At 53.6% G+C, this 25,403-nt stretch overlaps 1 protein-coding gene and 1 long non-coding RNA gene across 7 annotated transcripts in view; one reads left to right on the top strand and one right to left on the bottom strand.

The window, feature by feature from the left end:
- Nucleotides 1-701: 701 nt before the first annotated feature.
- LOC143435811 (uncharacterized) lies at nucleotides 702-10,006 on the top strand. Of its 3 annotated transcripts, XR_013106203.1 has the most exons (4): nucleotides 702-1,078; nucleotides 4,580-5,631; nucleotides 8,601-8,746; nucleotides 9,559-9,801. It is a non-coding gene; the product is annotated as an uncharacterized LOC143435811 (long non-coding RNA). The 3 variants fall into 3 exon arrangements; XR_013106201.1 differs by having other exon boundaries at nucleotides 703-1,078; nucleotides 8,601-10,006; XR_013106202.1 differs by having other exon boundaries at nucleotides 703-1,078; nucleotides 4,580-5,356; nucleotides 8,601-9,813.
- Gng7 (G protein subunit gamma 7) overlaps nucleotides 2,652-25,403 on the bottom strand; it is a 44,219-nt gene continuing 21,467 nt past the window's right edge. For 2 of the 4 annotated variants that reach the window (XR_013106200.1, XM_076919355.1), the window contains 2 exons: nucleotides 4,878-4,993; nucleotides 2,652-3,761 (listed from right to left, as the gene is read on the bottom strand). Coding sequence is in view for 2 of the 4 variants with exons in the window: in XM_076919355.1 (XP_076775470.1) it covers nucleotides 3,636-3,761; nucleotides 4,878-4,961 (210 nt within the window). In the remaining 2 variants the exon portion in view is untranslated. Of the gene's footprint in view, nucleotides 3,762-4,877; nucleotides 4,994-11,951; nucleotides 11,993-12,081; nucleotides 12,159-25,403 lie in introns of those variants that run through there. The other 2 variants (XR_013106199.1, XM_076919354.1) reach the window with 2 other exon arrangements.

The following is a 25,403-nucleotide window of genomic DNA, read 5'->3' as shown; positions in this document are numbered from 1 at the left end:
GAAGGAGGCAGAGTAGAAGACACTGCACTGCCGGCTTCAAAGGAGGAGGAGGGTGGGGCTGCAAGCCTAGGGATCGGGGCCTCTGGCTACTGTGAGGGACTAGCTGTGGTACTTCCAGGAACTTCCTTGCAGGCCTGGGCTACAGCTAAGGGATGCCTGTGTTGAACCTCTGATCGCACAACTGTTTAGGAATAAAAGGTCTATCTTTTATGCTGGGACTGAACCCAGGGCCTTTGCACATGTGCTGTGAGTTTTCTTTCCCTGAGCCACGTTCTGAGCCCCTTCCTGAGTGACTCTAGGCAGGTAAACAGTGTGCCTGTCTCAAAACAACAAAAAGGCCAGGGTGGAGCACAGTGGGTGGAGCACTCACCCAGTGTGAACAAAGCCCAGCTCCCACCCCAGCACTGCAGGGACCCAGCCATGCTGGCCACACCCGTCACCCAGTACTCAGGAGTTAGAGGCCGGAAGCTCAGGCTAGCCTGAGCTGTACAATGAGTTCAAGGCCAGCCTGGACTACGTGAAATGCTTGTCTCAAAACAAAACAGTTCAATGAGTAGACCTACAGTCCACTCGGCCTGAGCCTCAGTCCTCCCTCACCCCAGTGCCCGATGGAGCCTGTGAAGGAAGGGGGTGTGGAAGGCTGGCCACTGTCCCTCACATTATCTGAGCCATCCTGGCCAGGGAGAGAAAAAGACTTTGGAGTCGAGGTAAAAGGAAAAGGGAGGATTTTATTATGGAGGATTCGCCCTCCTGTGACCTCATTCCACACAATAGTAATACTGGGCGTGGCACACGGAATTTTTCTTTTAAATCAGAAATAAAAACCAACCAGTGTCACAAAGGAAGGGGAGGAACCAGCCCTGGAATTAGAACAGAGAGGAGCCAGCCCTGGAGCGTGAAGGGGGAGGAGCCAGCCCTGCAGCGTGAAGGGGGAGGAGCCAGCCCTGGAGTGCGAGCGGAAATGGAAAGTGCCTTGTGACATTGGCCGGTGTGTATGGCTTCTGTGTAGATACACCCTCATGTCCACCATTCTTCTCCTTAAGTTGGAAGTGCCTCCTGATGGCTCAAGCTGCAGCAGGTACGACAGCTTCGGTTTTTGTGTTTGTTTTTAGACAGAGTCTCTATAGCCCTGGCTGTCCTGCAACTCACTCTGTAGACCAGGCTGGCCTCTAACTCACAGAGATCCCCTTGCCTCTGCCTCCCAAGTGCTGGGATTGAAGGCGTGCCTCCTGCTCTGTCGTGTTCTGGTTTCCTCAAGTGTCTGTAAGCCGAGACAGGGCTGCAGTAGTAGGAGTGTACACAGGGACTATTGGGGCCCAAGGGCTGTCCTGGATACATCAGCCAAGCACGTTCCACCTTTCCTGGGAACAAGAGGTCACTTTGTCCTTGGCCTGTGAGTCACCTGGGGAAGGGGCACTGGAGTTGTGGGCAGAGATGCAGATTTGAGGTTTTGTCCCAGAGGTGAGAAACAAAAAGCTGCCACAAACACAGGCTGGCCAGGCAGCGTTTGCTGCCGGCAACCTCCAGAGCCTGTTATGTGGCTGAGGAAGACCCTGCAATCCTGATCGATCCTCCTGCCTCCACATCCCCTGTGCCCATGCCTGGTTTCTGCAGGCTTGAGGTGGAACCCAGGTTTCTAGCTGTGTGGGTGTTCTTCAAACGCAGTCCCCAGAACATGCTTTTCTTTCTCCTTGCTGTCCCCTGCTAGGGGACACACACCCTGGGACCTGGTCTAATGCAAGTTGTCTGTAGTTTTGGGGGGACACTGGCTTTTCTGATTCAACTACAGGTTCTGAGAACCAGGCTCACCAAAGTCTCTGGCCCTCTCTGACCAGTAATGGGGAGCCAGTGCACAGAAGGAGCCTGACCCTTAGTCTGTGCTCTCTGGGCCCCAGCCCGTGGAGGGGAAAATGGGGGCTCCTCTCTTAGCACCTGTAATGTCTCCCCTTCGTCACACTGGAGACTTCTTTCCCTGTTTCCATCAAATGGATCTGGGGGAGCCTGCCACCTTACCTAGGTGGTATGTTGTGCCTAACGAGCTAGGGGATGAGCTGTGGCCCCATTCACTTTCCTCATGGCAACTTGAGAACTGTGCAGGGATCAGCCTGGTCCAGAGATCAGCCTGTTACAGGCTTTTGGAAGCAGATTTCCACCAGAGCTTCGGGGAATAACTGGACTGGCTTCATTTCTGCTGTTTGCTTTCACGCGGATCCGGCAGGACAAAGAGGCAGCTGAGGTCTCTCAAATGCTTAGGGTGCCTCTGTGTATGGCTGCTGACCACGCAGGCACACGGCCGCCCTGTCCTCCATACCTGCGGCTGTCACTGTGTAGACAGCCAGCGTGTCATCTTCAGTCCAAGCCTATGTCAGACATGCAAGCACAGGCCTGTCATGTAGCTACTCTGGAGACAGAGGCAGGAGGGCATCCAGTTCCAGGCCAGCCTGGACTCTAGGGCTCTGCTCACAAAATAAAAAGAGAAGAGGCCTGGCTCAGGGGGTAGAGTGCAGTCTAGAATCCACCAGTAAGGGTCTGAGGCGTGATCAGGGGCGGAGCCCTGCTTAGAATCCACCAGTGAGAGGGCTAGGGGCGTGGCCAGTGATGGAGCCCCGCCCAGAATCCCCTCTTTCCCCCCCCCCCCCCCCCCCCCGTGTGGGAGTGCAGACCGAACAGGGCCACCGTCCTCACACTGAGGGACTTGGGTTCTAGCTCCTTAAAAATTGTTTGATCCAGGAAGGAGAAAAGGGATCTGGAGCCACAGTCACAATGTGGGATGGAGAATTCCAACACCCCTTCTCAATCACCTCAAGATAATTAAATCTGCATTTCTGCCCTCACAACCACCTGGGAAACTGGGTAACTGGGAGAAAACAGGGAGCCGCCAATGACCACATGGACCTCAGGGTTAGGAGACAGAATTACACACTCGGCCATACCAGCAAGTGCTTCCTTTGTATGGAGACCCAGATGCCTGTTTCTGGAATGGGCCGGAGAAAGGGCGTCACTGTGCAGACTACAGGGCCACTCAAGAAGGACACTGGGCAGCACAGGGTTCATTGTGTGTGCGGCGTGTGGGTGTGGATCCAGAGGTCAAGGCTGGGTGTCCTCCTCTGTCTTGTGTTTGAGGCAGGGTCCCTCACTGTCTGGAGTTTACTGACAGCTACGATGGATGGCAGTCCCTCAAGCCCTGGGAATCCTTCTGTCTCCACCTTCTGGATGCTGGAGCACAGCCTTGTGACACTACACCCCATGCTTGGTGCACAGCCTGAGGCTGCCAGCTAGGGACCTCACGCCTGCAAGGCTCACTCACCAACTGAACCCTTCCCAGGCCAACTAAGGGGAGCTTTAAAACCTGTCACATTAGTGATTCTCGACCAGAGCGGGTGGAAGTGAGGAGGCTATGGCTCAGTTATTCCAGGCAGTCAGAGCCCCCAGGGGTCACAAACTCCAGCTAGGTCAGGAGGATCTGGGCATCTACAATGGTTTCTGTTCCTTTAGAATTCAAAGGAGGAGGGATTCAAATATTTTTCTTACAGGAAAACTTGGACGATATCTTCCGGGTAGGAAGAGAGAGAGAGGAAGAGGGAAGGAGGGAGGAAGACAGAGAGAGAGAGAAAGAGAAAGAGAGAAAGAGAGAACTAGAGAATTACACAAGGCTTTTTGTCTTTGAATGGATTCTCAGAGGCTGGCACACCAACCAGCAAGGGGTCGGCCCGGGCATGTTGCTCACAGTAACTCATCAGCTCTGACGAGGCCTTGGAGACCTGTGTGGCACAAGGAGAAAGGAAAGGTCAGACGGGACAGATATCCACGGCAGCCACAAGGCAGGGGGAGCCCAGGCGGCCACACACACGCTGTGGTACACACGCTGTGGAAATATTACACAGCCATGATAAGGAATGAGGCTCTGACACAGGCCACAACATAAAGAGATTTTGAGGAACTTGTGTTCAGTAGAAGAATCAGACACAGAAGCCACGTAGTATAACTCATTCCAGGGGAAGATATTTCTAGAATGAATGAGTCCAGAGATAGGAGGTAGTAATGGCCGCTGGGGAGACCATGAGGTGATGGATCTGGTAATAGATTTTTTTTTGGTTTTTCGAGACAGGGTTTCTCTGTGTAGCCCTGGCTGTCCTGGAACTCACTCTGTAGACCAGGCTGGCCTCGAACTCAGAAATCCGCCTGCCTCTGCCTCCCAAGTGCTGGGATTAAAGGTGTGCGCCACCACTGCCCGGCTGGTAATGGATCTTTGCGTGGGCTTACGGTCCTGAAAGTAGACCATGAGGTTGTCTAACAAGCATCGTGACACACCAAATATCACCCACAGGGGCTGGGGATGTGGTCTGGGTGGAGCCCCGCCTGGAATCCCCCAATGAGGGGCTGGGGGCGTGGCTTAGAGTACCAATGTTCCGTGTTCACGTGAACCTCCTGGCTCCCCTAAGGATTCTAGGTGGCGGCGGCTCCCCGGACCACGCCCCAGCCCCCTTTTTCTTTCTTTGTTTACTACACAGATCAAACAGTTTTCTTTTGATTTCATCCTTTGAGATGAAATGTTTCTGTTTCATTTTGTCATTGCAAGAAATGAAAACCATGCCAAACTGTGGAAGCAGCCAGACACACATCTGCGCCATTGCTCTGTGTGTACCCCTGCTCGCATCTGTGGTAACCAGAGGAAGACAAGGAACTGTGACACCAGGGTGACCCGAGTCGCCTGCAGGGCCGGCCTGATGCGGCTCTGTCCCGACAGCACGCAAGCGGCTGTGGCTCGCTCAGGGGCCGAGTGCATGTCCCCTGAGCACACAGCCAGAATCTATGGCTAAGGACAGACGCCCATTCACGGGGGTCCCCCTAACCCCCCACCCCCTGACGCAGCTCACCTTGATGCGTTCGATCCCAGCTTCGATGCGCAGCTGCTCCACCAGCTTCCGGGCTTGGGCGACGTTGTTAGTACCTGACATCATCAGCCATGAGCGTGGACCTGGGGTCTAGAGAGCTGGAGGCACAGAAGGCGTGGCGTGAACCTGCTGCTTAGACCCTGTGAACCCTGACCCCTGACCCCGCTGGCCTCTCACAGCAAGAGAACCCAGCTCTTGCCGCTGTCCATCCCTGCAGGCGGAGTGGCAAGGGGCAGCAGCCACCGACGGACAGAGTCATCCCATGCTCTCCCCGGGTCCCTCTCTTAGCCAGTCATACAATCACGCATTCACTCATCAAATGGGTCTAGAGAATTGTGACCGCCAAGGCCCAGGCCTGGGGGCCGATGATAATTCAACTAAAGCTTGTCTAACTGTCCTGAGCTAGACGATTCAAGCAGAGGCCCTGATGTCCCCAGATGGCAGCGGAATCAGTGGCCTGGGTATGGGCTGGGCTGTTTGGGTGGGCTGAGGGAGCCAGACATGAACTCCTGGGACTCTTCAGACAGCCCGGGGTGGGGGGCGTGGAGGGGCTTCTACATGACTCCCTCCTGCTGAGCCACATGTAGCCCCTTTTAATTAATTAATTAATTAATTAATTTATTGTGTGTGTGAGGGGACAGTGTGGAAGTCAGAGGACGGCCAGCTGTAGTCCGTTCTCTCCAGGGATTGAACCAAACTTGGCAGCAAGTGCTTCATGGCTGACCCCTCTCAACAGGTCCAAACATTTGATTGTTTAAAAATAGCTGTGTATGCGTGCCTGTTTGCATGTGTGTGTGTGTGTGTGTGTGCACGCACGTTTGCATGTATTACAGAACCCGTGCAGAGGTCAAAGGACACGGTGTAGGAGTCTGCTATCTTCCAAGTGGGTCCTTGGGACAACACAGGTTGTCAAGTCTCTGCTGCAATCACCTTTTCCAGCTGAGCCCTCTCGCCAGCCCTCGTCTGTATTTTATCAAATGTCACATTAAGCAATGCTTCAGTGGAATGAAAAGTGCCTTATATGTTTTGTTGCAGCTTGCCATGAACTGACAGTGAATTTTGTTTTGTTTTGAGACAGAATAGTCCAGGCTGGCCTGGAACTCTGGGCCCTTCTCCTGCCTCAGCTTCTCAAGCTTCTGGGATGGCAGGCACAGGCCACCACATCTAGTCTATCAATTAATGAGCATAACAAAAATTCCTTTGGCCCTGCCTGGCTCCCTGGCATGTGGGCAGACACCCAGCTCCCCTCCTGGGGACAGCCGGAGCCTCAGTGTGGGCTGCAGAGAAATTGGTCAGCAGGGTTTCCAGGCAGGGCATGAAAACCGCACGGCTTCAGTCCGAGATTTCTCTTGAGCTAAATATAGTTGGATAGAGAGAACAAGGACCAGGCTTCCACATTTTTCCTGGGAAGCTGGGGAGAGAAGAGCAGGGGTGTGCGTGTGAGTGTGTGAGTGTGTGAGTGTGTGTGTGTGTGTGAGTGTGTGACATAAGGATGCATCTGAGTGCAGGCATGTGTATGTGTGGAGATCAGTGTTGAACAGACACAGTGGGAGTGGGTTGGAGTCTATCTTCAGGTGTGTGCTGTGTGTGCATGAGGATCTATACAAACAGGCATAGGGCATGGGAGTTCCTATGTGCATGTGTGTGTAGCTATGTGCATGTGTGTGTGGGGGCTCTGTGCATGTGTGTGTGTGTGGGGGGGCTCTGTGCATGCTAAGCCAGGGCTCCACTCAGGAGCCAGGCCTCCAGCCCCTCAGTGGGGGATTCTAAGCCAGTACTTAATCATGTGTACACACACACACACACACACACACACCTCTGCAAATCATCAGTATGAACACTGCAGTATTTGTCCACATAGTTGTCTAGACATGTTTGTATCTTTCATGATTTTCCTGGTGCACAGTTTGGGTTTTCCATTGTGTCTGCTGCCCCTGAGCTGTGATTCTGCGGGCTGTTCTCTGCTGTCCAGGCAGGGAGTTGTGTCACCAGCTAGTCCCTGACTCATGCTCCAGCCATGCCCCCCACAGGTAGTAAGGGAGTCAACAGCAGCTGAAACCTTGAGTGAGTCAGCTAGCTCTTCACAGGGAGCTCACCATGGCTTGGCTCAGCACGCGGCAGCCCTGGGGGAAGGTCTTGTGGTGCAGCGGGGCCTACAGAGTTCCTGGAAGTATCCGCGGTGACCACAGCCTGGTCTCCAGGCAGCACAGGCGAACTCAGGGCATTACCTGTGGTGACTTGGGATGATGGCCTCTCAGAGCAGCCCGTGCTCTTAAGAGAGGCTCTGAGCATCCTGATGGGGTTGGAAGCCAGGGCTGGGGTTTAGCTCCCCACGTGGGGAGAGATATAATTACACCTCCCATGTGCTGGGGAGGGTGAAGATGGCCACCCCAGGACTAAGCATGGAGGAAACAGAGAGTAGAAGTAACACAGAATTAAGAAGCACAGGGAATGTGAAGGAATTCACCTAGTTACCCAGGACGCTCTGCGTAGTGCCTGCCTCTGCCACTCCACTCAGGAGCTCCCCTCTGACAGCCACACGAGTCTCTGGGGACCTGAGGGGCCCTAGCATTCTCTTTTTGGTTTCACAGATGCCAAGACACCCTGCAATCTGGTCACCAGCCAGCTGAGGACATGGAAACCCACATGCCAAGAGGGGAGGGATAGAAGATGCCCCAGAAGCTGGGGTCCCCTGGGTGGGATGTCTTTGGGGGGGGGGGTCTAGTGCAGCAGAGACATCAGGCAGGTGTACCCAGGCTCTGTGGATGGTTCTCTGTGCAGCTTATTCAACCTATCCCAACAACATTGAGGAGGCAGAAGCCAGCCAGGTTTAGGATAATCACGGCTTCCCAATGAGGCCCTGTCTCAAAACCCCTCAATGAGTAAGTAAGTGCTGAGGTGATGACTGACCACAGGAAGACTGACACTGAGGAAAGCAGGCACGCCTGGCTGGAGCCGATCACACAGGGACCTCTTAAGACAGACATGGAGGTTCAGGGCTTTACCCTAGCGCTCACAAGGTAGAGGGTAAAGAGGAAATCAAGCTTATCCTTGACTACATTGTGAGTTCAAGGTCAGCCTCAAAAACAAAACACCACCATCACAACCACTGGCAAAAGCCAACGGAGACACCTGGAAAGGGGAGGGTGCAGTATGGCGGCCTTCTTGGTTTGTTCTTGGGTTTTTTTTTTTTTTTTTTTTTTTTGTGGTTTTTCGAGACAGGGTTTCTCTGTATAGCCCTGGCTGTCCTGGAACTCACTCTGTAGACCAGGCTGGCCTCGAACTCAGAAATCCGCCTGCCTCTGCCTCCCAAGTGCTGGGATTAAAGGTGTGCGCCACCATCGCCCGGCTGTTTTGTTTTCGAGACAGGGTTTCTCTGTATAACCCTGGCTGTCCTGGAATTCCCTCTGTAGACCAGGCTGGCCTCAAATTCACAGAGATCCACCTACCTCTGCCTCCTGAGTTCTGGGTTAAAGGGCACTACCATGCCCAGTAAGAGCTACCCTTCGTGGACTCTGTTTAATGACAAAGTTTCTATTAATGGTGAAACCCTTTTAGATTCACAGTGGACAGAGTTTTAGAAGGATGCATGGCCATGTAACCAGCCACCAGGACACAGGCCATTTCTGTCACCCTGGCTACTGCACTGCACTGTCATGGCAACTGACCTCAGTGACCTTAGATCCAGTCTTTATTTCCTTGTAGGTTGAAAGTCTTGGAATGTCACACTACCAAGGACCTGGTCTCACTACATCAAAGACAGAAGGCAGAAGCCAGAGACACAGCAGGTAATGGTGCTGCTGCCAAGCCGGAGAACCCGAGTTCAAGTCCTGGGACCCACAGAGTGGACAGTAAGGATGGATTTCCTGAAGTTACCTGAGCTCTGTACATATACTGTGGCACACACACACACACACACATATATACATATACATACATACATACACATACACACTCACATATATATACACACGTGTACAGACACACATACATACGTTCACACATATATACATACACATATACACACATATACATACATAAACATACTTGCACACATATATACACACTAACACACACACACCAGCTCTTTAGCTCCTGCTTTTTTTTTTTTTTGTGACAATTTCATGTCACCTGGACTGTCCCGATTGTATGTACATAGCTGAGGAAGACCAGATCCTGTCCCACTGCAGTGCCAGGTTGACTGGCATGTACCTGTTAGAAGGTTTTACTTTGGCAGTTACAGATTCACAGGCCTGGGTGTGTGGCCAGGTCCCAAGCACATGACCTGGACAACAGCCAACCCTGAACTACAGCACTGTGACTCCCTGCCCACTGCCCTCCACATCACCCTGGGCCGGCAAGCACAGTAACATGCTCACGGGTGGGACCAACATGGCGGCGGGGTGCAGGGGTCCCTCAGGTGCAGAGAATGCTGGTCTGACTCCTGAGCCCCACCTGCTGTTGTGACAAAGGTGACATGTGGGGGGTGGGGCAAAGTCTGGGTCTGGAGCGCTCCCAGATCAGAGAAAGCCTGTGACCCCAGCAGCTCTGTTGGCGAGAGGAGACAAGGTGAATTCTGGTGGCGTCACAGCACCCAGAGCCTGATGGGTCAGAGCCACCTCCAACCAAGTCACTGCCATCACCAAAGGTTCTCTGCTAACAGGGCCTGCAGCTCAGCGGACACAGCTTGCTCACAGCCCAGCCAGTAAGGTGCTTGCAGCTCAGTTGGTAGAGTGCTTGTCGAGCACACAGGAGGCTCACTCCCTAAACAGGGTAGAGCATACCAGCAAACGATTCAGAGTTCAAGACCGCCCTCAGCTACATCGCCATTTTGAGGCTAGCCTGTGCCACATGAGATCTAGTCACCACAAAAATAAATGATAAAATATATACAAAGTCTCTGTGTGGATACAAGGGAGGGCACGGTGGGAGGAAGATGAACAGAGCCCACAGGCAGGGGTTGAATGCTGGCAGTGAGAGGCTCTGTCTCTGGACATCTTGTGGGAAATCTCCAGGTCCCTGGATCAGGGGAAGGGGGACCTGAGCAACCACAACCACCATGGAGAAAGATGCAGTGTCTAGATCCAGGTCAGGAGTCAGCACTGCCTCGAGCAGAGGTGGCTGCTGACTGACAGCTGAGTGACCAGTGCTTCCTGCAAATGTGGCCGGGCCAGTTTGATGCTTTCTTTTGAGAAACCATGTGCAGGGTAAGGTCTCTTCTCTGACCTGTCCAGAGGCTGTGCGGAGAAGTCACTACCACCCAGCTAGGCCCGGGGGACCTGGGAAAGTCAGGGCCCAAACTGAGCCCAGTGGGCAGGGTGCTTGCAGCTCAGTTGGAAGGGTGCTATGGCTCTGTGCTTGCCTAGACGAATGAAATCTAGGCGCCATGCCCAGCACTGCATGTACGGGCATGGTGGCACATCTCCCACCCCAGAACTGGAGAGGTGGAGCCAGAAGATCAGGAGTTCAAGGGCACCCTGGGCTACAACCTCTCTGAGCCAGTGGTATTGAGTCACTGCAGACTGCTTATAAATCAGTAAAAATGTCTCCCCCTGAACTCCCATTGCATAACTCCATGGCAGAGTCCACAGGACGGCCAGGTCCCTACGCACGACAAGGTCACCACCAGGGACCTGGCTTTGTCACAGGTTCATGCAGACACGGGTTTGGATAATTCTCTGGAATCCCCTCTTTCCCAGGCCTGAGATTCGAATCCTGCCTTCTATAACCAGAAAACAGTGGCTTTGAGCTGGAACGGCAGGGTCCACGCTTGTCCTTCTGCACCCAAGACAAGAACCCCACATCCATGACCTCTTTCTGAGGCATGTGGACCTTGAGGGAAATACCTGCAGATCATCACCTTGCACAACCTGGTCAGATGATGAGCTCAGGTCACCTGTTCGTGGACAGAGATGTGGACAGAGATGAAAACACGTTCTGGGATGTGCTGGGGCTAGGGGCGGGGCGGGAGCTGAGAGAATACGGTGAGAAGTTCACATGGGGAGGACAACTCAGTGGGCAGGGTGCTTGGAGCTCAGTGGGCAGGGTGCTTGGAGCTCAGTGGGCAGGGTGCTTGGAGCTCAGTGGGCAGGGTGCTTGGAGCTCAGTGGGCAGGGTGCTTGGAGCTCAGTGGGCAGTGCTTGCCCAGCATGATGAAGCGCTGGGTTCCATTTCCAGCATGGGGTTGCAGAATTGTCATTCAAGTACTTGGGAGGCTGAAGGATCAGGAGTTCAAAGTTATCCTTGACCCCATAGGAAGTCTGAGGCCAGCCTTGGCTACTTGAGACTTGGGCTCAAGTAACAACAACAATAGTGACGCTGATGATGCAGGGGCATTCTAAGGTGGTGACAATCTCTGTGACCTGGTTGGTCTCAAGCTTCTGCATTGAAGCAATCCTCCTGCCTCAGCCTCCATACAGCTTGGAGTTGTTTGCAAGACACTGTCACCAGCTCATTTGTGTGTGTTTGTGGTGACAGCCTCGCTCTGGAACCCGGAACTCTGTCACACGTGTACTTGCGTGGAAGTTGAAGCATCAGGGAGTCTGTGCTTTCCTTCCAATAAGTGGGTCTGACAGAGATTGAACTCTGGTCATCAGGTTTGGCAGCAAGTACCTTCACCACTGAGCCATCTCACTAGCCCTCTTTCCTCTCCTTGCCAGGCAGGGTCTCATGTAGCCCAGGCTAGCTGGAAATTTGTTATGTAGCTGAGGATAGCCTTGAACTCCTGACCTGCTGGGATAGACCAAGGGCTTCAGCATGCCAAGCAAGTGCTCTGTGCTGTGCCCAGTACCAGCCATGAGTAACTCTGTCCACCTTCTGCAGTACCTGTCTACCCAAACCCAGAGGCTGAGGCAGGGGGATTGTCATAACGGTGAGGCCAGCCTGGGATCATCAGTGAGGCCAAGGCCCAAAAGAAAAACAAAACTGGAATCAAACCAATGTGCTGAGTGAACTCAGATGAGCTGGTGACCTGTCTCTGGAGACTGAGCCCAGGTTCCTACCCACAAGCCCTGCACTCCCAGCATTAATTGCTGGTTGATTGAGACAAGGTTTTACCAGGTACCAGGCTGGCCTTGAACTCACAGAGATCCTCTTGCCTGTAAGGAGATTAAAGGTAAGGAAGTTAAAGGCACGGTTTCCACCTTGCTAAATTTTGTTTATACAGTACAGTTGGCCGAAAACTCACCACAATCCTACTGCCTCAGTCTCCAAGACCTTGTGCACTTCCAAGAGTGGCAGAAGGGGGCGTCAGGTCCCCGGGAGCTGGAATCACAGAGAGCTGGAGTCACAGAGGGTTGTGAACCCCTTGTGGGTGAACCTGAGTCCTCTGCAGGAGCAGCCAGTGCAGTAACCGCTGGGCTATCTCCCCAGGCTACAATGCCCCTAAAGTACCGCCCCCACCCCATCCAGGAAACAATGACATTCAGATCCAAAACTGCCGCGAACCTGGAACCTGCGGATGCCGGGCATAGCTCTCATAGCTGGGCACCGCCACTCCCACAGGCTGGGAGAGTCCAGCCGCCCCCACCCCCCACCCCGCAGTCTTCTCTGCTGCTGAGAAAGTCCCAGGCAGCTTGGAGTCCTGTGTCAGGGGACCGGAATGTGGGGAATGCTGGGGAAGGGGGGGTGAGGTAAGGGTCTCGCCAGGTGGGGGAAGGAAGCCAACCCTGCTGAGTCTCATCTGGGAAGACACCCGCCTCCCTCCCCGCGGGGCCTGGATCTGGAAATAGGAGGGAACTAGGCTGTGTGTCTGCCTGTTGCTTTCCAGTGCAGGAGCCAGAAAACCGGCAAACGAAAGGATTCTTTAAGATCACAGCCTCGGGCTGGTGTGGTCCCAGGGACTCCCCGGTGCCCCCTGTGCCAGCCCCACCCACGCCCCCGCGTGTTCATGAAGGGGTGAGAGAAGTGGCTGGGGACGGGGGCTCCATCCTTTGCACCACAGAAACCGAGCTTGGTGGCCAGCTTCTGCAGGCAGAGGCAGGAGGATGGAATCCAGGGTCACCCAGAGTGAGGCCAGCCTGGGCTACATGAGACCGCGCGCGCGCGCGCGTGTGTGTGTGTGTGTGTGTGTGTTTTTTTAAAGATTGCATTGGAAATGAACATTGTTTAATTCAGGAAGAAAAATTAGCGTACAGACTACGTCGGGTGAAGGCTAGGAGCTGGGTAACACTGGGGGGTGGGGGGCTGCACTTGGGAGACTCTAGGCCGGATCTAGGGTGGAAGGAGTGGCCCCTATCCTTGGCCACGCCCCCAGTCCCCTCACTGGGGATTCTAGGCGGGACTTCTTCCTGGCCACGCCCCCTCATACTGTTTATTTTGAGACAAGGCATCCCTAGCCTGCCCTCCTCAGCCTCCCGGAGCACCATGTCTCACTCCTGTCTTCCTGTCAATATCCAGGAATCTGGCTCACTTTTCCCTCCCTGGTTTCTCGTCCTGCCTGCCAAAAAATAGTTAAGAAATAAGTGGAAAACAAACACAAAACACAACAAAACCGCGAGGCCGGATGGGCAAGAGGCAGACGCAGGACGTCTGTTCGCTCCCAGCACACGGTGTTCAGAAAGGAGCGGTATTTACAGAGACCAGATCAGAAGCCAAACAAACCAGGCTGAGCTGCGGCTGCGCACAGAGCCTGGCTGTAGCCCCCTGCACTTGCCCAGCCTAATACACACCACTGTATACAAAAAAGTCTCAGCCATGATTGCACACCACTGTATACACAGGGGTCCCAGTGATGACTGCACACCAATTCAGAATACAAGGTCTCCACAATGACTTCACACCACTGTGTATACAAGTGTCTTGAACTCAATTGCGTGCCAGCTGTATACACCATGACCTTGGTGATGATTGCACGTCCCTGGGGCCTATACACTGGAAGGAGCCCGGGACTGGTGAAGTGGGGAGGAGGGATTTCAGCTTCTGGGTCTTGTGACTGTGCTTGGTTTGGCTCCCCCCCGCCCCCCGAATTGCCAAACTGCTTTCTATGGCAGCTGTGCCCTCTCTTCACCCACCGTGCGGCTCCAGTTGATTTTTCCAATTTAGTTGTGCAATCGTTTGCACTGCTCCTGTAGCTTCTCCTGGCCTGTGTTCACTCAGTGAGTTCTGGCCGAGGGGCTCCCATATGGGGTGACTGTGACACATGGGGAGCCCCTGGTATGGAGTGGGTACAGGCCCTGTAGAGAAGGCTGTAGATCAGGGTGCCTAGCACCCAGCCGGGGGTCTCGGCTTGGTTTAGTCTCCACAGAGAAGACGATGGTCACAGCAGATGTTGGTCTTGGCCTTCAGCAGGCCCCTGAAGGACTGCTTCTTGTGCTTCCTCTGGCAGCTCCATGGGGACCCTCACTGTGTCCCCTGACCCCCAGCATGCCCTCCTGTCACAGCAGACACTAGAGATGGCAGAGAGCCCCGGGCAGAGGTTGATGCCCTCTGCCCAGCCACAGCAATGCACGCAGCTGGGATGCCCTGGCTATCCCTCCCTAGGGTGGATGGGCCGGGCCTGTAGCTTCTCAGGGTCATGGCGTGGGGTCGGCCACGTGAGGACAGTGTGTGACCTCACGACAGGACTCCGGGGAGGGGGCGTATTTCCGAGTGAAATCAGTGACCCAGATGAAAAACAACATCTTATGACTCTCTGTCAGCCGTGGGCCTTTGTTCACAGAGTAAATGGGTCTCTGTGTGGCTATATTTAGAAGAGGAACAAAGACTAGCCATGAGTTAAATGTCCACGAGAGGCAGAAACAGATTGTCCAGGCAGGCTCTGCTCCCAGCACAGAGCTCCAAAATGAGCTGACTTGTGCTGACAGTGACGAGGCTGTCACCTTAGTGACAGGAACTGGAGAGAAAGGACCACTGTTTACCCATCTGGGGGCAGTGGGCGGTGGCGTTTGGTTCCCCCCCCCAGCTGTGTGTGTGTGTGTGTGTACGGAGTGCGTGCCTGTGGGCCATGATCATGTGAGAGTTTGTAACCTTGGGAATGGGGGCTGGGCCAGGACACGCAGCCGAGTGGCTCCTGTCACCCACTCTCGGCTTCCCGGTCCTGAGGAAATGCTGTCACCCTGGTTCCATGCCAGGGCACAGGGCAGCCCGGGTCTCGTGAGCCTATAGCTCCTGGGCTGGAGAGAGGAGAGGGTTGTGTTGGAGACTCCATAAACTCCTGTACGTGCCACCAAGAACTCTATCTCTCCGCAGCCTCTTGGGTACCACCTCCCACAATCACAGCGTAATCCCTCCAGGAAATTCTGACAGAGTTCTTGGCTCAGTAGTGCTGGGCCTCAGAGCATGGCACCGCTTCCCTGGGCAGCAGCCCCAGGTGGGAACGGGAAGGCAGACCCCACAGGAGCTCCTGCCTACCCCAGGAGTTACAGACCTCACATCCCTTGGCCTGTGGCCCCTTCCTGTCTTGTCAGAGCCATCAGCATGGAACTTCCTGGTCTCTCTGCCTCGGACCCCTTCTCTTGCTCTGAGGAGGGCCACGTGAAGACATTATTCCCTGGATAAGCCAGATGGTCCCCAGCTCAGTTTGAATCTACCTGGGACATGCAGTCCCAGGCCTCAGATTTCATATGTAGATGTTTACAGAGCAACCCTCTCTGAATCCTCACATTCTACACTCTGGAAGCTAGCACCCAGAGCTGGCACCAGATGCCGGCCAGGGAGCTCACTGACAATCCTGCTTCATCGAGCTGATTCTGTTCCTAGATCCATTGTCCATCCCAGAACTGGGGCTCCCAGGGCCAGGCACCTGGGACAGAGCTCGGTGGGTGCCGCTCAGAGCACACGTATGACCTCAATTTGGGTGTGTGGGAGGCGACAGCCCAGCCAGAGAATGGAACACCTTGCTGAAGCACTGGCCTCTGGTGGCTGCTCCTATGGGAACACGGAAGTCTCCACACTCCAGGGCTGGGATCTCTTCCCTCAGGGGAGGAACTGTGAGAGTCTCATGAACACCGAGGGCTGTGGCTCAGTGAGCCTTGGCTAGCACAAGGCCAAGGCCGTAGGTTCTAATAGTAAATACAAAACAGAGGACAGGAGAAATGCTGGGGGGTGAAATGCTTGCTGTGCGAGCAGGCAGTCACGGGTTCAAACACACATAAACATCCGGGTCCTGCAGTGCAGACCTGGAATCTGTGCTGGGCAGAGGATGCCTGGAGTATTCGCCTGAGTCACCCTGCCTCAGAAAACATGGGCCTCCAGTTTGTGAGCCCACCATCCATGCACACACATACACATAATAGCAGACAGATTTTAAGAGTGGACAGGGCTAGAGAGAGGGCCCTGTGTCTATGACCACTGGCTGCTCCACATAGGACCCAGGTTCGGGTCTCAGCACCCACATGGGGTTCACAAGCATCTATGACTTCAGTTGTGGAGAACCTAACGGCCCCTTCTGGTCTTTGCAGGTATCACACTCAGGTTAACAATAACATAAAGGCAAAATACACAGAAGATAATTTTATGAGACTGACACACTTCCTACTGCGTTAAAAAGGCTCCTTCATAAAATAATTTTATAAAAACTGAGTGTTATATTGATATACTAGTAAGTTAGACAGTTGGCCTAAAAGACAAAATATCAGTTATTAAAAAAAGACAAACTACTGAATCAGACATGACTCAGATAAAATTAAGAGAGAGAAAGAGAGAGATTTGTTTGTTTTGCTTTTTGTGTATTTGAGTGTTTCCTACACGTCTGTATGCTCCCTAGAGCTGCAGTGACAGACTGGTGTGAGCCCCGCCCTGTGGGTGCTTGGAACAGAGCGGGGTCATCTGCAGGAACCAACAGAGCTGTCACTGCTGAACCAGGCTTCTAGTCTCTGCTGCTGCCTTGGCCACATTCTTATACAGTGGAGAAGACAGGACCGACCCACACGGGGCAGAGCTGACCCACCCACCGGAATGTGAAATTGAGCTCCTAGCTCTGAGCCTATTCTGAGATGACAAGAGGCTCCTCGTGGGTCAAGATAGAAGAAGAAGCTGTGGCTTCTGTCCCCAGTGCTGCAAACCAAACAAGCAACTCACTGGCTCCATTTTTCTTTTCCTTTCCCTGTCTGTCTGTTTGCTTGCTTGCTTTGGTTTTTAAGGATAGGGTTTCTCAGTGTAGACCAGGCTAGCCTGGAACTCAAGAGATCGCCTGCCTCTGCCTCCTGAGTGCTGGGACTAACAGTGTGTGCTGCCACCACCCTGCTCTAATGCACCTAGGCCTCAGAGGCTGAGGCAGGAGAGCCATGAGTTGCAGTCCAGCCTGGGCTATGTGAAATGCCCATAGACAAAGGAAACAAAACAAAGGAATGAATGAGTGAAGTTAGAAAGAGATTGCCTTCCTCTGCAGATGGGCACACTTACGTTCTCACTTTGTCTTCCAATTTGTATTATTCCACGGCAATCCCTGGAGCCTCCCAGCCAAGGTCAAAGTGCACAGAGGCACGTGCACCAGCTGAAGGAAAACAAAATTCCAGGGGCCCGTGTCTGCATGGAACATTTGGGAGGTTGCCTGCTCCTGGCTGCTTTGATGTGAGGCCCTTTCAGGAGGGTGGAGAACTAGAAGTTAGGTTAAAGCCTGTGACCCGGGACCCACAGCTGACAGGTAACAGAGGGCCAGGGAAGTGGGACACTTTAGGAGAGCACTGACTGTGAGCCATCTGTCTGGCAAGCTGTGGTAAAAATATACACCACACACACATACACACACACACACACACACACACACACCACATTACAACACATAGGAACATGAGCACAAACACATGAACATATACACACATGACATGTATACATGAACATGCACACATATGTGCACAAACACACACATATGCACACATATATGAACATGTACATTCACACACACACTTATGCACATATATGACAATACACATGCACACAGTCAAACACACACACAACACATATACACATATGAACACACACACACACACACACACACACACACACACACGGTCTTCCTGTCTCGGCTGGTTGTGTTTTGTGTATATGGGTATGTGGAGGCCAAAGGAGAACCTGGCTCACCTCTTGGCTGCCATCCATCTGTCTACTGAGACAGTGAGCTAGGCTGAGCAGCCAGCAAGCTTTAGGGTCCTGTTACCCTTTGTCCCTGGTTCTGAGGGTATGTGGGTGTTGGGGATCTGAGCTCAGGTCCCCATTTTTGCACAGCAAGCACTTTACCACCTTAGATGTCTCCCCAGCTCCCAGGCTGGCCTTGAACTTGGGCTCAAGGGCTGCCCCTCACTCTCTGTAGGATGCTGAGTGGAATTGGGCTGTGGAGGGACAGCAGGGGACTGGGGGTCCCGTCCTTCAGCTCTGGCCTTAGTTGGCCGATTCCTGGTGCCTGACTCAAGCTGAGGTCCCCGGTGAGATTAAACAGTTAGTAGCCAATGATCATCACGCCTGGGGGATCCCCATCTTTGAGGCTGCTTCTGCAGTGGGCTGTCCCTGGTGAGGCCAACCCAGGCTGGACTTCCTGCCTAGGTTGGGCTGGTGGCTCACGAGGCAGCAGGCTGCTGCCCTCTGGCTGGGGCAGCCCCTGTGACTCCTGCCACCCACCTCAGCCCCTCTTCCTTCACAAACAGTGGATGCTCTCAAAAACCAACAGGGGTTTTCCCATCCACACAATGGGCGGCTGCTTGGCCCGAGAGCAGTCTTCTCTGCTGGAGAAGGGGGCTGGAGCAAGCCTGAGACCTGGACTCTTCACTGTGGGAGTCCTGGGCACTAAGCAGTATTCCTGGGCTCCACCCTTTCCATGGCCAGATGCTTATACAGACATCACTCAGGTACCCCAAATCACACAGAATCAAGGCAGCAGGGCAGAGGCTCTGGGACATCAGTCACCTCACCTTAGAGATGATGCTTAGATGCTGGGAGGTGATTCCTCATCCCACACTCCCAAACATTCTGTGGGGTGCCTATCGTGCCCCCACCTCTGGAGCATCCAGGCCAGCTCCACCACACTCAGCTTCTCCACCACACTCAGATTTTCATTTTGGTTTTGAGACAGTTTCTGTGTAGTCCTGGCTTGTCCTAGAACTCACTCTGTAGACCAGGCTGACCTTGAACTCATGGAGACACACCTGCCTCTGCCTCCAGAGTGCTGGGACTAAAGGTGTGCGCCTCCACACCTCCACCATCCATTCGCACACCTTTTTATTTTGAAGTGCAAATTCACGGAAGCTATTCCTGTGGGGAATAATGTTGCACATTTTAAAGCACACACACCTGTGTCCTGGTAAGATGCGATTCAGTGGATAATCCTGCTTTGTAAGCACGAAGACCCAAGTTTGAGTCCCCAGGCGTGGCTGCACGGATCTGTAAAACCAGAGCTGTTTGAGGTAGAGGTGACAGGTCTCACAGACAATGGGCCCAGCCAGCTCCAGGTCCAGTGAGAGGCCCTGTCTCAAGATGACAGAACTTGACTTTCTCTGACCTCCACATATGTGCATCTGCACACATGTGTGCATACCACACTCGCACATGGCCTGCTTCTCAGGGTTCCGAGCACCTTCTCCCAGCATGCACCAGGACACTCCTGTTGTTGTGATCCCCCTTATAGTGGCGCCTCTTCAGTGCCGGAGGACATGAAAAAGCAAACAGAGCCAGACACTATAACCATCACTAAAAGACACAAAGTTTACTACAATTCTGTACCAAAATTACCACATCACTACCAACTAACGCTCTGCACGGAGGGTCCTGCCTACCATTCCCTGGCTCAGAAAGCTGAGACAGTAGGATGGCCGTGAGCTTGAAAGCAGCCTGGGCTGCAGAATAAAGCTATTCAACTGAAGAAAAGCAGGCAAGCAAAAAAGAGAAAGGGAGAGCCACCTGCTTCCAGAGCAGCAGACACCACAGGGAAGCAAAGACCCTTCATCGGAGGGGTGGGTTGGTCATAGCAGCTCCATCAGCACCTTCAAGGACACAGAGCCAGCCCACTTGTGGTCTGAGACATGGTCTTGCTGTGGGGCCCTCCTACCATGACCCAAGTGCAGCCATGGCAGATGGGCACCCTGGTGCCAGGCTCCTCGCTCCTCTGTAAATAGTGGACAGGGTGATCCAGAGTCTTCAGATGGTCTCCTCTGGCCTTTTCACAACCAAACTCTGCTTTGGATGCAGGGCAGACAGAGGTGCTTGCTTGCGTGACTGTAACAGGCAACAGTGCCAACTCTATCCCTAAGCTAAGACAGGGAGAGAGACCTGTTCTGACCCTAAGCAGCCTGGGTAAAATCTGGGAACTTGGTGTGTGTGCATGCAAGTACGTGTACATATGTGTGTGCATGTGTACAGTGTGCATGAGTGTGTATGCATGTGTGTGAGCATTGTGTACACGTGTGTATATGTGCCTTGTGTGCATATGTGTCTGTGTGTATGCATGTGTGTGTGCACGCATGTGGCAGTCACACCCGATGGGGCAGAGCTTTGAGTAGGAGGAAGCAGAGACTCAGCTCAGACCCCCAGTCTCAGGCTCCTCTGGCGGGGTTGCTTCCTGGGTGACATTTCCAGGTTGCCTGTGCCTGCTCCCCTCCCAGTGCCCACCTCAAAGTCTCCAAGAGCACAGACTCTGAAATGTCACTGCTGCCTCCTGGAAGGATCTGAAAACAAAGACTCCCCACTTCTTCTTTTTCTGTCCCTCAGAAGCAACCAAGGAAGCCAGCCCGGGTCTCAGCAGCTCAGCTAGGGCACGGAAACCCCCAAGCCTTGTCCTGTGTCTTCTCAGGGACCCAGGGCAGCTGGGCTTCCACCTTTCATGGACAGATTCTCATGTAGCCCAGGCTGGCCTGGGATTCTGTGTAGCTGAGGATCTGTTTCCACCTCAGGAATGCTGGGATGGTAGGTACCACTCCCAGGTTTTGTTTCTGGGTACTAGGGGTAAAACCCAGAACCTCAAGCATGTTAGGCAAGCGCCCTGCCCACTGAGCCCCAGAAATGGGGCCATTTTACACAAGAGGGGGTAAGTTCATGTATGCAGAGTTTGCACCCCTTCAGTCTGCCTTTCCAGCTGCTGCTCAGTGTGTTAGCGTCCTGTCAGAGCCGAACAATATCTGACCATGCTAATTCCAGAATGTTCCATCACCATAGAACAGGCCCTACTTCCATAAGCTGTTCCAACTAAGCCAGGTGTGATGGCATATACCTGTCATCCCAGCACTGAGAAGGCTGAGGCAGGAGGATTACTGTGAAGGGACTATAGAGTAAGTTCAAAGCTAGCTAAGGCCTTTTAGTCCTTAGGAGAGAACTGCAGTCTGTCCTTTGACCTCCAAATGCGTGCCCTGGCGCGTGCCCTGGTGCGTGCTCACACACAAAAGAGAGAAATGAGATGAAAACTTTAAAGCAAAATCTTTAGTTCTTGTTCAGGCTGCTTGGCAGCTGTGGAAAAGTCAAGGGCGGATGAAGGTCTGGGAGGGGTCATGCAGGGTCACGAATCAGAAGGAGAGGTGACAGACAGGGAGGGGAAGCTCCTTACAAGGAAGCCTATGGAAGAGGTAGATAGGGACTCGCCAACCTCATCATGGAGAGGCTGCAAATCTGAGTAGAAGCTGTGCCCTTGAGGAAAATGATCTGAACAGGACCTCTGCCTGCAGGGGCGGGGTGCGGTGTGGCACAGTCTGGAAAGGACTAGAAAGTTCCACAGACGTCTACCAGATGTAGAGCACAGCTTGGGCTCCTGTAGCCTCAAGGCTCAGTGCATGGCTGCTGCACAGCGCGCAGGCTGCACAGATGCCGGGCGGACACAGTCCAGCCTTCCCTTCTCAGGGCACCGAGCTCTCTGAGGGCATGCGCGGCCCTGTGCTGGGGTTACTGTTGGTCAGTACAGCGATTGCCTCACAATCGGGAAGCCTTGAGTTCTTCCCCAGTGATAAGGACGGGAGCACAAAGTGTGGGCTCACTCTGTCATCCAGGCTTGCCTCAAATTCATGGCAATCCTCCTGCATCAGCCTCCCGAGTGCTGGGCTGACAGGCACAAATTGCAATACTCAGTTCAGAAAAAGTAGCTTTGTGTTTTGAGACAGGGTCTCACATAGCCCAGGCTGGTCTAGAACTTACAAGTAGCTGAGGATGACTTTGAACTCCTGATCCTCCTGCCTCTGAATCCTCGGTGCAGGGGTGACAGGTGTGAACGTGTGTCACAGGGCATGTGTCCTCAAGGGTCATCTATGTTGGAGCAAGTAGCAGAATGCCTTTCTCTTTTCACAGCTGAGTAATATTCCACTGTATGGACATACCACCATATGGGTGGATGTTGTTTCCACTTTTCAGTTGTGAAGATACTTGTGCAAACACCTGTTCCCACCCTGGCTTTCAATTCTGAAGATCGAACAGGGTGGAGTGGGGGTGAGGTTATAAGGAATCCTGCCCTCACTCACTTTAACAACCAGCTTCTCTGTGTGAAGCTGGGCTGTTTTGTCAACTCACCAGCCCCTAGAAAACCCCATGCTCTCCTCAGCCCTGCACCCTCCTCTGCTAAAAGGGCTTGGTGTCCAGTGTCTGGGAGCCCTCTGTTGGTCTGGGGTCCAGGCGCCCTGCTGCCTCTGCACAAGAGGCTCAAGCTTGCTGAGGTAGGACAAAGGTCACTGCGAGCCTTTAGGAGGGAAAGGAAAGTGGGCGGTGACTTTGATTTATTTTTATTTGGCCTCGCTCCAGGATGCATCTGGAAGGCTTCTGGAAAACGAACTGCCCAGAAGCAGAGCCAGCCAGCGACGACGTGTGCACGCGCAGCCACGCACAGCCACGCACAACCACGCGCATCTACCCACGTCTGTGTGTCACGCATACGTGCTCTCGCTACCCTAGGCAGGCATAGCCCCAGCCCACAGGCTCCGGTGACGTGCTGCAGGGCTAGCCAGCGATGGTCAGCCAGGTCACCTCCTGACGCACACGGGACACCAGAGGCAAAGCCCCGGGGCCGCCCTGTCTGCACACACTGCACAACATGGGTGAAATTCACAGATTCCGCAGTCACCAGGACCCTAATTGTGAAAAATCCCGAAAGCCCGGGTGTCACCTCGCAGGTGGGAAGCCTCAGGACAGGTCAGCAGGGTGTTTTTTTTACTAATAGTGACAGGGATGAAAGCCAGAGTCTCTTCCAGCTAAAAAAAAATCTACCCCTGGCCACGCCCCCTTTGGCCTTAAGAGTCTCATTCATGTAGTCTAGGCTGCTGTGTAGACCAGGCTGGCTTGAAACTAAGAGAGCCGCCTGCCTTTGCCTCGAGTGCTTCCCTACAAACAGCTCCCAGCCCTGTTTAATCTTTATTTTGAAACAGGAACTCACTGAGGATCTGGGCTGGCCTTGAATTTACAATCCTAGGTCATCCTTCAAAATACCGGTGTGGCAGGTTTCTGTCTGGGCCACAGCCTGAGGCCAATCAGTCCAGTCCTCTCTCCACACCCCAGGTTCCTGGCTCAGGGCTGTATAACCACCATAGACTCACACACACACACACACACACACACACACACACACACACACACACGCGCGCGCATGCACGCACGCACGCACGCATGCACACACACACTCACGCACACACACTGGGGGGGGGGCGCCCTGGGACATTGGTTGGAGTCGTTCTCTAAGAGGTGCCCTGGGCCCTGCAGACGAATGCCAGGAACTCCACCATCTTCATGCACGGCGGTGAGGACCCCACTCTAAGAGATTTGGGACGCACAACTGGGAGGCGACCAGAGTCTCCAGCCTTTGTCCACCGGCTGTGGTAGGAGGATTTGCACCTTGGACAGACTACCACACGTGAAAACTCTCTGGCTGGCATGGAGCCAATGTCCCTGGCCTGTCTGTGGCTCCTCTGCCTGAAGTCAGGAAACGGCTGGAGAGGCAGTGACTGTTGAGGAAAAACATCCAAAGAATGCAAATTTCTCCTCGCAGCCTGGGTCCTGAGACATGGCTCCCTGTCCCCAGCTACACCCAGGGACCTCATGCCCCGGAGGATTCCAGTGACAGTTATCAAACAGGGGCCCTCGTGGCCCATCAGCGCTGGTCCAGGCAGGGTCACCTGTGGGAAGGCTGGCTGCTGCACAGCTAGAGTGGGGCTGAGCCATCAGACTGGACGCTGGTCAGCACTGACAGGGCAGCGGCAGGTAGGAGAGCATGCATGGAAACAAAGTGTGCAGCATGCGTGCTCTCACACACACATACATGCATGTACACACACATATACACATACACACATGCACACACAATGCACACACATATCATACAGACACACCATGCATGCACACACACCATGCACACATACATACACACACCATGCACACACACAGACACCATGAACACATACACACACATACCATGCATGTGCACACACACAATGCATGCATACACACATACACACCCATACCATGTGTGCACACACACACCATGCACACATACACATACACCATGCGTGTGCACACACCATGCACGCACACACACACACACACCATGTGTGCACACACTCATACTGCTTGGGACATGTCTCCATCCTGCCTCTTACACTTCTAAGTGACCCTGGGCTGCAGGTGCCCTGATATCAAAAATCAAACGCTTCTGTCCACGGGGTCACAGTTTGATACGGCCTGAGGTGTCCCCCACTTGCCCACAATCTTCACAGTCTTTTCTAAACAAAAGACTCCCGGGGCCCATGTGACCACTGCTTCCTGGGAAGGGAAGGAAACACCAGAGCTCCCACTCAGCAGAACTGTGGGCCCAGAGGGGGAGGGTGGAGTGTGGAGACACTCAGCTGCCACAGTCGGCCAGGAGATTTGAGCTCAAAGACAAACCCCCCGCCCCTGTGGGGTCCTATAGCCTGGCCTGCAGGGTCATGGAGTCGCTCGGCAGGATCCCTCTGCTCTGATCTGAATCATGGGGTGACCACCCTGACACAGAATAAGGTGTGAACCTTCTTGGGCTACCAAGATGGCTCAGCAGATAAAGGGGTTTACTGCCAAGCCTGGCTACCCAAGCTTCACCCCTGAACACACATAGTAGAAAGAGACACCCAACTCTCACAAAAGTTGTCTTCTTAATTCCACATGCATACCCACCCGCCTACACACACACACACACCACATACACCATGTACTGCACACACACACAGCACACACCATACCACACACACACACACACACACAACACATAGCGCACACACACCATACACACACCATACCACACACACACACACACAACACAACACATAGCACACACACCATGCCACATAACACACACACACACACTCTTAGTCACAACCATCTTGTACAATAAAATGAAATCTTGCCACTATGCCCCTTCCACACGTGTGACAGATGGCGGGAATGTCTGGGAGGGAAGGGAAGGATTCCCCACCGGTGTCTTGTGTCCTGCTGGGTACCTCGGGCTCATTCATAAACCAGCTCTTGGGACCCAGTCTGTGATCCTAGCACTGGGAGGGTGAGGCAGGAGGATAGCATAGCTGGGCTACTTAGAGAAGCTGTGTCAGAAGGAAATCACACAGCCAGGTGGTGATGGCACAGGCCTTT

This window comes from Arvicanthis niloticus, chromosome 22 (genome assembly GCF_011762505.2).
Source record: "Arvicanthis niloticus isolate mArvNil1 chromosome 22, mArvNil1.pat.X, whole genome shotgun sequence".
Taxonomy (NCBI): Eukaryota; Metazoa; Chordata; class Mammalia; order Rodentia; family Muridae; genus Arvicanthis; species Arvicanthis niloticus.
This window is presented reverse-complemented; position numbering and strand designations above follow the sequence as displayed.